This window comes from Elephantulus edwardii, unplaced genomic scaffold (genome assembly GCF_000299155.1).
Source record: "Elephantulus edwardii isolate Elephantulus edwardi_28Jun2011 unplaced genomic scaffold, EleEdw1.0 scaffold00115, whole genome shotgun sequence".
NCBI lineage: Eukaryota > Metazoa > Chordata > Mammalia > Macroscelidea > Macroscelididae > Elephantulus > Elephantulus edwardii.
Genome location: NW_006399865.1, coordinates 6,275,323 through 6,288,730, shown reverse-complemented (window position 1 = coordinate 6,288,730; position 13,408 = coordinate 6,275,323). Strand labels below are relative to the sequence as shown.

The window sequence follows — 13,408 nt, the reverse complement described above, 5'->3', positions numbered from 1 at the left end:
TGAGGCTGATCTGAGAGATTCACAACTGTTGGCCTTTGGAATCAGCAGGTGGACGCTGATTCTAATATGTAGCCATTGATGAAAATTACAGACCTCTTGTTCAAGTACAACTTCTGGAACTATGATGAACAGAGTCACCTGGGAATCTTGCCAAAAATGCAAACTTTGTAATTTAGGACTGTGGGGACTGGGAATCTGCATTTCTAACAGGCTCTTGTATTGAACTACTGGTCTACCACCACACACTGAACAGCAAGCCAATAAATGGCAACTAAAAGGGGGCACTGGTAGGTCCAGAGGAGATTTTTCATGGGGAAACAGGAGAGCTGAGTTTGGTTTCCAGATAATGCATCTCCGATACAACCTTATGGCTGCTAGCGATCCATTGTTCCACGAAGTCTCCATGAGTCAGGGGCCAGCGAGCTAAACAACAAATGGTTGCAAAGTGCAATGTAACTTTATTTAAATGGCCCTATGCTTTCCCCAAATCAAGTGCCCTGGTCACTTAGCATGCTGTGTTGTACTACACAGGTCAGGTGTTTGAAGCTTCCAGGTGGCCCACCGGAGTGAGATCGACAAACTCCTCCCATAATGATTCACAACCTCAGGAATGAGATAGAGGGTCATCATAGGGTGAAATTGACTCGATGGCAGTGGGTCAGTTGTGTTGTTAGGTGCCATCGAGTTGACCATAGCTCATGGCAACCCTGTGAAGAGCGTATCCGAATCTTGCCCTATCCTTCATCAACCTCACAATCTTCATTATGCTCAAGTCCAATGTTGTAGTCAATCTTCTTGAGGGTCTTATCTTTTGCTGATACCTTTTCCAGCATAATGTATCTCTCCAAGGACTGGTGAATAAGAAACTTTAGAATAGATGAGTAGGACTCCCCAGATTATCAACTTTTGGCAACTGTGGTGTGAGCACTAGCAAACTGCTTCCTTTCTTTCTTCTTAGGATTGTTTTAAGACTAGGGTACACGATTTAAAAACAAGCTCGAGTTGTATAAATAAAAGGTATTACTCCAGTTGTTTTGCTAAGGGAACATTTAATGACAATTATAAGCACACCCACTTGCTGTGGTACCATTGTTCTCCACATTCATTACAAATCACGTAAGTCATCATCTGTTCATCGGGATTGGAATTCCGTACCCAACTTGGAAGGAAAAGTGTTCCTCGCGCAATCACAGTGACTTTACAGTTGTATTTTTCACAGCGTCTGCATTTGATTTTATTTGTTGGCATGCCATCGAGTCCCTGGGGAAGGCTATGTTCATGTATAGAAGATTCTGTATAGGCAGCTCTCAGCTTCTTCAGTTCCTGGTTGGCCATCTCTAGGACAGTCATTGCAGCAAATTCTCTTGGTGACATGATCCCCGAGAGCAAGCTTTGCTGCAAATGAGAATTTCTAGGGTCTTTCAAATTGGAAACTTTGCTTCTGATGCACGTTTTGTATTTTTTGAGGTTTCTTGAATAGAGGGCAAAAATGTGCTCTTCTATTTCTCTTGCAAATTTTTGCCACAAATCAGCTTTTGGTGGATCTGTGGAAGAACTAGTTAGAGCTTTGTAAAGAAGTTCTATGCATTTTTTTCTCATAGGCATTGTGGGATCCAGTGACTCACTAGATTCCTTGGCAATGAGTGTAGGATCACAATCACTGCAGTGTCCCTCCTTAGTTCCCATGTGACCTGCACTATTTGCTAGCATAGTCATTTCACTAGCTTTTGCAACATCTTGGGATGAGAGCTGAGAATGAGAACTGCAGCCATCCAAGGTCTCATCTTGACTTGGGGCATGAGGAAGCCCCAGCTTCTCTTCCTTATTACTAATGGTGACTAACTGAGGGTTGTCCATTGGTTTGACGTAAGTAGTCTTATAAAGAGCTTTCCACTTTGACATGAGACCTTTGGCTTTCTTCTTCAAAGCCACTGTGGGGCAGTGTTTGAGGACTCTGTACACAACTCTGACCACATCTGTCTCCTGGAGATGTTCCGTCGTCACATGAATCATTTCAAGTTCAGTCAGGTGGTTGCCAAGATCCTCAAAATTTCTGTCAGACATGAGTTGCTCAATAAGCGCAGCTCTGGCAGCTATGTGGTTCTTCACAGACATCTTTGTAGCTGCAGAGAAAAAGGAAAAGAGGTTTCGGTTTTCTGAGGCTTGCTTTGGCCAGTCAGCTTCCTGATAGTAAAACAGCACTTTCTTTAGCTACCTCCAGTGTTTTCTGAAAGTTATATAAAATATTATATAACTTTCATGTTAGAAACATGAAACATGTTTCTAACTACAACATGTTAGAAAATGGAATCTGAAATGTGGTATGCTCTTAGTCTCAAAAGTTCTTGTAACAGCCGTTTTGTGGTGGGTTTTTTGTTTGTTTGTTTTTTGTTTTTTTAAAGCAACTACTCAGTTACGGGCAAAAAAAAGAATTACATTCTATGACATAGATGAACTTAGAAAATATGATGCTGAGCAAAGTAAGGCAGGCATAAGTTGACAAATATTGTAATATCTTGCTTATAGAAAATATCTATAATAGGCAAATGCATAGAAGCCAAGGTTTATTAGTGGTAACCAGAGGTGGGAGGGAGGAGAAAGGGGAGTCATTAGTTTGGGGGACTTGAATTTCTGTTAATAGTGCTGGAATCATTTGGAAGAGGACAGGATAATGGTAATAGTGGCACAACATGATGAACGGAGTCATTGTCACTGAAGTGTACATGTAGAAAATGGTGAGTTGGTGACTGTTTGGTTCCATAGATTTTTGAAGACATACACAAATACACAAAAGCAGTCCTATAGCCGAATCAAGAGGGCTTCTGCATTAACATTGTCTTAACACTGGTTGGATGATTGGCTATGACCTTCCCATTTACAATATTATACACTAGGGATCTTTCTAGATTAAGACTGGTCAATTAACGCAGGGGAACATTAGTGATTATGCTGAAGACCACAACCATGACATGCCAGCATCAATGTGATGATATTGAGCAATGTTGCACAGATATCCCCTATATTCAGCCATTTAATTGGACTAGCTGATTTTTATCATCTTTACATAGTATTAATATGAAAGAATGAGAACCAGAAAAAAAAGGGGGGGAGGAATGCTAAGGTTTCAAGGAGCCGAAAGAAATAGTGAGTGAAAGAGGTTAGGGAGCAGCTGGAGCTGAGTCAGAAAGGAGTGAACCTGACATTGTGGCATCAACTGTGCTGGGCCCAAAAGTCACCAGGCCAGCAGTGTGCTGACATCAAGTGTTCTGGAAGACATGGGAAAGGTTAATGACTTTGGACTAACTGGTCCCTATGTCAGAATTTGGGGCCATTAACGTCAAAGAAAATATACACAGAAGAACATATACCAAGTCAACAATTTCTACATTTAACAATTCACTGTTACTGATTACATTCCTGTAGTTGTCTTGGAGAAAGTGAAACCAGAGCGCTCCCTGGATGCAAGGATGGTGAAATCCATCTCACATACTTTGGAAATGTTACTAGGAGAGGCTCTTTCCAGGAAAAGGACATCATGCTTGGGAAGGAAGTAGGTCAAGGAAAGAGGGGAAGACTCCATGAGGTGGATTGATACAGTATACTAATGGGTTCAAGTGGGTCAGAGATGGTGAGGACGGGAGAGGATAGGACAGGGTTCTGATCTGTTGTTCATAGAGTTTCTATGAGTCGTACTCAACTCGATGGCATTTAATAACAACAAATGTACTACGTAAAAATGACACAGGTTTGTGTCTGACCTCCTCTAACTTTACAAAGGGGAAGAATCCCGATTGAACTTATTTTCCAGAATCAGCCCCAAACTGATTTCTATGAAGTCAGACATGCCTGTCACCCCGAGTAACCCACTGTGTCCCATGCTCTATGTATTTTCTACCAATTCATATATCAACCAGCCCTCTCACATCATCCACTATTTCTCCGCTCAGTTCAATTATTTGTAGCAAGGGCCACCCAGCAATTGCAAACAATACTCACTATTAAGGGATTATTAAGGAAGTAACAGACTACAATTCAGGATCAGGAACGACTCAGGACAGTTCTTCAATGTTGGTCAGTCACAGCAGTGTCTTTTCAGTTGCGCCCGAAGGCAGGCTTCTCTCAGGTCCTCAACCTCGCAGCCTTGGCCTCTGCCCTGCTAAGGTAAATGTTACAAAGGTTTTTTAGCTCTGACAGGGTAAGTGCCATCAAAACCACCTCACTCTACCAATAAGCCTAGGCATATTATTTATTATCATTTGGTTAGCAAATCTAGCTCCCTAACAAATGCTCAAAGATATCCACTCTACTAACTATGTCTCATATTTGAAGGCACTCAGCTGTAGGAAGCCCACAGACCTGCCATGCAATGATCTGGTCATGGTACCATAATTCCACTACTGTGTCTCATGGTCTCTCTGGTGTTACAGTTCTGTCTCGTAGGTCCAGGAGTTTCAGCTAAAGGATCTCAGATCCAGAGGACACATTTAACTCCAGGTTCTCCTCCCCCCTTTTTTTCCCATGGCAATTAGATTCCTTTTTTTCACCTATGGGATGGCTCATTTTAAGCCTAGCAGATGGCAGAAAGGATTAATTCCCTTGGTATAGTTCTATACACCTTATTTGCATCATAGTTCCACTCCACAAAGGTGTCATTTACCTTATTTACATTTTTAGCAAGTTATCCAATCTCCTTGGTGGTCCACAAACATCTCACATTTACATAGCCCTGATCAAAGACAGAAAAGCCTTTCCAATCTTCTGAATTCTCTGGTGAGAGTTCACCAGAACCCCCAGAATTGAAAGGGTCAATTCACTGCATTCACATGAAAACACTCTCATCCTCCTTTTCCAAGCTGGCTCTCCCCATCAACATAAACTCACTGCCAAGGAAGGTTCCTACTAGCTAGATCATTCCTGTTGCTGTTATCGATTTATTCACACACAGATAACTCTTTAAAAGAATACAATGCTCACTTCAGACACTCTTTTCCAGATAGGCGAAACAACTGGTTGGAAGATTCAGAGAGGATATTCAGGGATGTCTTTTCTTTAAGGTTAAAGATTACCTCCAGGCAATAGTTTCAGGGGTTCATCCAGCCTCTGTAAAGTCTCGATTCCAGGAGATTTTGAAATTCTGTTGGTTTTCCCCCCATTTGATCACAATGCCTCTCTAGAATCTTTGATCAAGATGTTCCATAGTGGTAACTAGGCATCATCTAGGGTGTCACTACTTTTAAGGGTCATAAGTTGCTCAATGGCTACATCTGTGCTAATCTTATCTTGGGCAGACAAATGCTTATCTATATTCCTTCAAGACCATGGATGATGCAAAAAGTTAAGTACTAACTGAGAGGTTGGCCATTTGAATCCACCCAAAGGTGTACTTGAAGAAGTGTCTAAGGATGTGCTTCTGAAAGGTCATAGTCATTGATAAGTCTAAGGAACTTGTGGGCCACCATGAATCACAATTGACTTAGTAGCCACTGGTTTGTTTTGTGGAATGTAAATATCCTTATCTACACAATATTGGAGCTATAGTTGTTGGTCTGAAAGTCGAATGGAAGCCATCTGTATAACAAATACCCTGTGTTTCTTTTTAAATCTAGTTTAAAGTTGAATGGCAGCATCTTGATGACAGGAATCCTATGCTTTTTTTTTTTAAAAAAAAATCTACTTTGGAGAGAGAAAGATGGACAATCTCCTCCCACGCAATTTACATGCTCAGAAAGCTTACTACAAGATCAGTTATGAGTCAGTTCTGACTTGATGGCCATGAGTTTGAATTTTGAGTTTTCTAGGCAAGTGAGGAATTCATCTTCTACTCAGCTGTAAAGAGGGACCTCACCTCTGCCTTAGGTGTGGGGAACTTGGAACACAATGACAGGAGGAAGAGTCTTGACATAAAGACAGTAACTGAAGTTAGTGTGATGGAGTGGTACAGCAGTTTGCAGAAGCTGGACATTCAGGACTTATTTATCTTTGACCCAACAGGAACCAGTTTTGATTTGATCTTTTAGAAATTATATATATATATATATATATATATAAAATAATAAAATGAAAGAAACAAAGAAAGAAAGTTTTTAGACTAAGTGCACCTGATTCAGGAGATGTTCTTTTCTATGACTTGCCATGCATCTGAGAGCTGGACAATTTATAAGGATGACAGAAGAAGAATTTAAGTATTGGAGAAGAGTACTGAATATCCCATGCATTGCTAAAAGAACTAATACATCTTAGAGAAAGTACAGCCAGAGTACTCCTTGGCAGGAAGGATTTCAAAGCTTCGTCTCACATACTTTAAGCATGCTGTTAGAAGAGGCTATTCCTTGGAAAATGACATACTTGAAAAGTGGAGGCTCAGCAAAGGAGAGAAAGATAGTACTTAATTAACATCAACAAATCCCACACCACAACTCAAAGGCGTGGATTCTTCTTCTCTCATCCTAGTCATCACTCTTGAAAAGGTCCTCAAAAGAAAGGTCCTCAACAAGATGGATTGACACAGTCACTGCAGCAAAGGGCTCAAGTATATCAGAGATGACGATCACACAAGATAGACAGAGCAGGGTTCAGATGTATTGTTCACAGCGTCACTGTAAGTCAGTCAACTTAACAGCACCTAACAGCATCAGTAGGGGCCTAGTCTACAGGGAGTTACATTACTAATCCAAAAAATCTCTCTGCTGGTTTGAATTCACCAAGCACAATCTCTTTCCGTGTAATGTACAGCTTTCAAAAACCTGCAAGAAGATGATCAGCTATAAGTCAGTTCCGACCAATAGCAACAAATGGAGTTATGTGAATTTTATCTCAATTAAGCTGTTATTGAAAGAAAACCATATAGAGTCTGATCCAATTTTTATTTAAAAAATCACATGTGAAGGAATAAAGCTGGAAAGAGATATGTTGCTGTTATGTACCATCGAGTTATCTACGATTCATATCCTGTGCCAATCTTACTGTCTCTGACACTCCTACACAAATTACCACAGTGACTGAATCAATCCATCTCATCCAGGGTCTTCCTCTCTTGCGCTTTCACTCCACCCTCCCAAGCATGATGTCCCTCTCCAAGGACTGGTCCCTCCTTGCAACATGTCCAAAGTATGTCAGACAAAGCTTCAGAATCCTTGTCTCCAAGGAGCAGCCTGGTCTCATCCTCTCCAGGATGAACTTGTTTGTTATTCTAGCAGTCCATGTTATATTCAAAACTCTTCTCCAGCACCATAGCTCAAAGGAAAGAGATATACTGATTTTTAAATTTTAGTATTTCCTGAATGATAAAATATTACATGAATTTTGTTTGATCTTTTATTCTTTTAAATACCAGTTTAATGTGATTTCATGATAAACTTGTAGCACTCAAAGTATTTTCCTATTGAAAGAGGGTATGGGAAATGGTTCAATCAACTTCTATCTTCCACCTGGAATCAGCAAATTGTTTTAAGATACTTGTGGCTTTGCACTGACTAGCATTCATGTATTCCCTCAGTATTCTATTGCTGAATAGGAAACAGAAGAATCTTCCTCAAACTATACTTCAGATGTAGCCAGTTCAGGAACTTTTAATGAAGCTCTATAGTGTAGATGCATTTCCCTGCGCCGAGGAGAAAAGTGCCTTCTCCATTCTGAGTTTGGCATTTTGACCACCAGGAGGAGCTAGAATGCAGGAAACCTGGCTCTACCCAATGCTGTCTATTGAGTTCTGACTCATAGTGACCCAGTAGGAAAGAGTACAACTGTCAATAGGGTTTTCAAGGTTGTCATCTTTACTCATTCTGGGTACAGAGCAAATAATCTGAGAAGCTGTACAACTTGTGATATGACAATGACAATCTTACTTGCTGAAAGTGAGGACATGAAACACTGATGAATAAACTTCAAAGATTATAGCTTTCAGTATGGATAATCTCAACATAGTAAAGATAAAAATCATCACAACCAGTTCAACAAGCAACCTCATTCTAAACAGAGAAAATACTGATGCTGTCAAGGATTTCTTGTTACTTGGATTCACAATTAATATCCATGGAAGCTGTTGTTATTAGGTGTCATTGAGTCAAGTATAACTCACAGTGACTCTATGAACAACAGATCTGAACCCTGTCCTACCCTGTGTCATCCTCATCATTTCTGACATACTCAAGCATAGAAATAATAATAAGTATCCTAAGACTAAGGTGCGCCTGATCCAGGCCATAGTTTTCGCAATTGCTCGCTATGTGTCAGAGAGCTGGACTAGGGATGATAGAAGGAAAATTGATGCCTTTGTGCTGTGGTGCTAGAGAAGACTGTTGAATATACCATGGACTGCTAGAATAGACAGAATGTCCTAGAGAGGGTGATACCAGGATGCTCCTTGGAGGTAAGGATTCTGAAGCTTCGTCTGACATATTTAGGACATGTTACAAGGAGGGACTGGTCCTTGGAGAGGGCGTTCATGCTTGGGAGGGTGGAGGGACAGCACAGGAGAGGAAAACCCTTGATGAGATAGATGAATGACCGGGGTAATGGGGTTAAGTGTGTCAGAGACAATAAGGTTGGCATAGGATAGAGCAGGGTTTAGGGCTGTGGTACACAGGGTCAGTATGAGTCGCAAGTGACTTGATGCACATAACAACAACAAATATTGCCAACTCAAAGGCAGGCACAAAGTTTGAAACCACCAGCTACCTGCAGCAGAAAGACGGGTAATCTCCTGTGCAATTAACTGCCTCTGAAAATCCACTGGAGGGTCAGCTATGGGTTGGTTCTGACTTAACAGTACACAACAACAAACCAAACTCATTGCCATCCGATTGATTCCAACTCTTAGTGACCCTACAGGACAAAGCAGAAAGGTAAAACGGGTTCACAGGGCTGTAAACCCTCATGGAAGCCAAATGCTTCATCTGTCTCCCTTGGTGTGCTTGGTAGGTTTGAACCACTGACCTTTAGGTTAGCAGGTGAGCATTTTAATCATTATGCCACCAGAGATCCTTAATAATAAAATCTGAGCTCCCTCAGTTGTCCAGCTTCCATCTCAGAACTGTCTGCTTGCCATCTGTAAGATAAAAGCTGGAGTGACAAAGGAGGCTGACATTCCCAGCTGCTCCATACCATTGCACTGGCCCTCACTACCTAATCCAGAATGTATCTCCATTCTGCTTGGGGTTCATAGTCATTCTATATGCATTCTTTTCAGGGCTATTTCTCGACATCAGAGGGTGGTTAATAAAAGACAGGTATTTGGTGCCCACCATGAGGTTAGGTAATATTTAACTCGGGTCAGAAGTTCTCAACCCAGGTCCGCATTTCAAGGGGACTATGAAGGGGAATTATAAGTGTAGCTTCAGGGCTTCAACACTGCAAAAGCGGCAGCTTGCCTCACTAGCAAACCTTCTTTATTCATATAAATCATCTCAAATTAATGCGTTCACATGGCAGAAACCAATGCCAGCAAACATTCTGCTTCTCCCTGAGGGAGTTATGATGTGGATATAGTTTCTGGTTGCCTAGTGGCAAGGACCTGTGCTGCAATCTCAAAGGTAAGTGGTTTGAATCCACCATCTGCACAAGAGAAGGATGGGTAATGCACCTGTACAATTTACTGCCTCTGAAAACCCGCTGGAGCATCAGATATGAGTCAGTTCTAACTCAAAGGCACACACCATCACCACCACCACCAGGGCAGTGAGTATACTGTCTAATCAACAGGAACACAAAAATTTAAGACCTTAAAAAGCCAAAGTAAACTGTGTGTCCAGTTTAGAGTTCCACATCATGCATTCAACAAATCTTTATTAGTTATCTAACCCAAACCCAAACCCACTTCCGCTGAGTCTGTTCTGAACCATGGGAACCCTCCATCAACTTTCCGAGGCTAGAAATCTTTATAGAGGGAGACTATCTTTCTCCTGTCAAGTAGCTGGTGCATTCACACGGCTGACGTTTTGGTTAGCAGCTTGACACTTTTCACGGTGCTAAAAAGAAGCCATGGTAATGCAGCGGTTAAGTGCTTGATCAGTAGTTCAAGCTCACTAGCTGCTTTTTGGAAGAAATATATGGCTGGCTGCTTCTGAAAAGATTACAACCTTGGAAGCCCTACGAGGCAGTTCTAATCTGTCCTCTCGGTTAACAGTTGTGTGTTCAACCACTGTGCTGCTTCTGACAAATGCACCACTGGCCTACAATGGTTAAACATTCAAGGTATTGTTCTAGAGAAGGGAGCAGGGATCAGCAAACTTTTCTATATAGAGCCAGTCAGTAAACATTTCAGGCTTTGTGGCCCATACAATCTCTATCAACTACTTCACCTGATCTTGTAGCTGGACAGCAGCCACAGGCCATATTAAAATGAACTAATGCGGCTGTGTTCCTATAAAATGAAATTTGTAAATACAGACAGGCTGTATTAAACTCATGGGCCACACAATTTGTTGAAACCTTTCTAGAGCAGAACTGCCCAACCAATTCAGAATAAAAAATTTATAGCAGTCATATTGCAAAAGAAAAGCAAACAGGTGGAATAAACTAATCTTATTTAACAGTGCCCCAGAATCAATGCCATTTCAACATGCAATCAATCAACAGAAACAAATTATGGAGCAAGCTTACATTCTTCTTTTTTTCTTTCTAAGCAATAATTCACTTCTTTACAACACATCTCAATTCAACTAGCTATACCTAAAATGCTCATTATGGTATTTAATGACTACACTTTGGGGTAGGACACTTTTAGAACATATAAAATATAAGTGTTAGATACACACCTATACTAGCTTTTGCATGCATGCATGCATACATACACATACACACAAGGATATGCGCAAAAGGCAGGCCTTTGTGGAATGAATGCATATACAAATTTTGTGATTTTCAGCTTATTATATTAGTACAGGCAAAGTGGACATTTCTGCACTATTTCTGCCTAAATCCTAAGAGGGAAAGAATAGGATGAAAAGCATTTCCAGACGCTAATAACAGATCAGCAGTAACCTGATTCTAGATCTACAGAGAACTCCGAGTTTTCAGCCTCCAGGTTTCGGGGGTAGGGATTTTCCTCTGAGGACAGAAATAATGCCATCTGTTCGCGGGGGGAAGGAAGAGGGGGTGCTGTTTCTGCACAGTCACTCACTACTGCACTAGAGCCCTCTGTACGTATGCTGATCCCTAATTAAGATGCAACGAGGGATACTGACCAGCCTGAGACACTGTCAAGCCCGGGTTTGGGTTCCAGGAGCTGGGGTAAAAGGCTGCTTTAAGCCACCACCGGGGTGACAGCCAGGCGCACAAGCAGTAGCGGCCTCAAAGGTTCTGCCCACCTGGGAAGAAGAATAATACCACTAGAGAGGGGGTGAAGGAACCTTTGGGCCTTCCCAAACCAAAGCCCCGAAAACAGACAGTGAAGAGACAGGCGAGCTCCCACGGGAAATCAGGGTTCGCCCTTCTCCCTGCGGCGCAGCTCACCGACAAAGCACAGGTGCTCGGAGCACGCAGAGGGCCCATCATCCAGAGAGAACAGACAGTCCCAGGACGGAAGAGGCGGGACAAGAGAAGAACCAGCCAATCCAAGTCCGCAGAGGTGGACACACGCGAGCGTGCAAAGGAAATGGCGTCGGCGTAGTTCGTTTACTTACTTCTCCTCAGCCCTTATAGTTCTTTTTCCCCAACTAATTTTTTCTTTTCCTCCAACTTAATTTTAAGAACTGTAACCGCACTTATTTGATTCTATTTTATTTTGGCAGCAACTGTGCTGCTTTGTTAAAAACTTGACCTTTTCCCTGCCAGTCAAGACAATGCTCAGTAAGCTATTGATACAGCTTTGACCATAATTTTGAATTATTATTTAATTTAGATGAGCGAAACTAGAATTTAGTACACCGTACCACTCGCCTATGAAGTTGTCGTACTCGGGTGAGAGTACTCGGGAGAGCCTTGCTCTCACAGCTCATTCCAAATTCGGATGGTGGACAGGTTCCATTGGTACTTCCAGACTAAAATAGATTGAGAGGCCTGGATATTGACTTCTGAAAATGAGATAAAGAAAACCCTATGGCTAGTAAAACTGATGGTCGTAAAGAAGGCACAGAACCAGGCAATGCTTTTATTCTGTTGAGTCACTGAATCAGAGCTGAGTCTGAGGCAACTTGAGAGAGCAGCAGCATGAATCTGTGTTAAAATAGTCGACCTTTATAAATAGCTGTGTGACTGTTAGACACATACTTGTGCACATTCTTTGCTTTGCAAGGCTCCTGTAAAGCCAAAGTGATAGTTGACAGGGAGAATGTGAATGTGGCTGACTCCTCTGCTGATGCCCTGCCTGTGAGGAAATTTGAGGAAAAGTGCTAGGATTCGATTCTGGATTGGTCAGGAAGCAGGGTGATTCTATAAGCAACATACTCTCTATCTATTTTAGAAATATTTTTTGAGACAATATCCACAACCAAACAATTTTGACATGAATAGTTCAATGATATTGGTGACATACTTCATATTCTGTCACCCTTCTCACTGTTTTTACCCATATTGTTTCTTTATCATTAATTAGGCTCTCTGTGGATTAGATGAACTATTGTCAAGTTATACAGGGAATTATTTCTAAGTGTGCTATGTGTGAGGCAAACAGTCTTTACTGGTTAGGCTAAACTGCTTGTTTAACAATAATTTCATAGGATTGTTTCAAATTAAGATTTAAAGATGATTTCTAAGCATTAGATTTGGAGGATCCTCTAGTTCAGGTGGTAGCAGCAGTAGTCATATTGGTCAGGATAGGAGGATGTTTGGTCATTTTTGTGACTTGAACAATGTTCATGCCAATGTCTACATTCAGATACGCTTACAGAAAGGTTACTTTTGTTTTGATCCACTGCACAGAGTGTGCCTCTGTCTCATGTTGATGTTTTGTGAAATGATTTCTGTTCAACAGGAGGATGCCAGGTCCAACCGCAAGTGCCCGGCCAGTTCGTAGGAATGCCAAGGCCTTGTAAGTACCTGATCAGCTCATAGCTGTCACAATTCTTTATTTCCAACTTTCAAAATGCTGCAAGGTTAAACTCTTCGCTACTTTAAATTTCAATGCAAGTTTCATTCCAGGGTTCTATCTTTACATTTGCCTTACTAATATTTCTTTTCCCATTGTTACTTTTCTGATTCCTTTTGTGGGTGCTCTTGCACCCTCTTGAAAACATTCACCTAAAAAACCTCCATGTATCCATAGCAATAATCTCTAGTTTTAAACAGTGACCCACAAGGAATACTTCCTACGTTATTAGCTTTAGGGAGTTTAATTAATAAAATAATTTGTTGTTTTTGTTGTTATGTGCCATTGAGTTTCTTGCAACTCACAATGACCCTATGTACAACATCCCTGAAACCTGCTCTATCCTGTGCCAACTTTACTGTCTCTGACACACCTCCTTCATTA

At 41.3% G+C, this 13,408-nt stretch overlaps 1 protein-coding gene across 1 annotated transcript; it reads right to left on the bottom strand.

Annotated features, from left to right (window-relative positions):
- Positions 1–1,059: 1,059 nt before the first annotated feature.
- On the bottom strand, positions 1,060–2,130 carry TCEANC (transcription elongation factor A (SII) N-terminal and central domain containing). The gene has a single exon (XM_006892375.1). It carries the CDS (start codon positions 2,113–2,115, stop codon positions 1,060–1,062), a length of 1,056 nt encoding a protein of 351 aa, XP_006892437.1. The 5' UTR covers positions 2,116–2,130.
- Between the last annotated feature and the right edge of the window lie 11,278 nt (positions 2,131–13,408).

Excerpts from the sequence above, each read along its gene's own strand:
- TCEANC (XM_006892375.1), bottom strand. The coding sequence starts at position 2,115 with ATGTCTGTGAAGAACCACATAGCTGCCAGAGCTGCGCTTATTGAGCAA.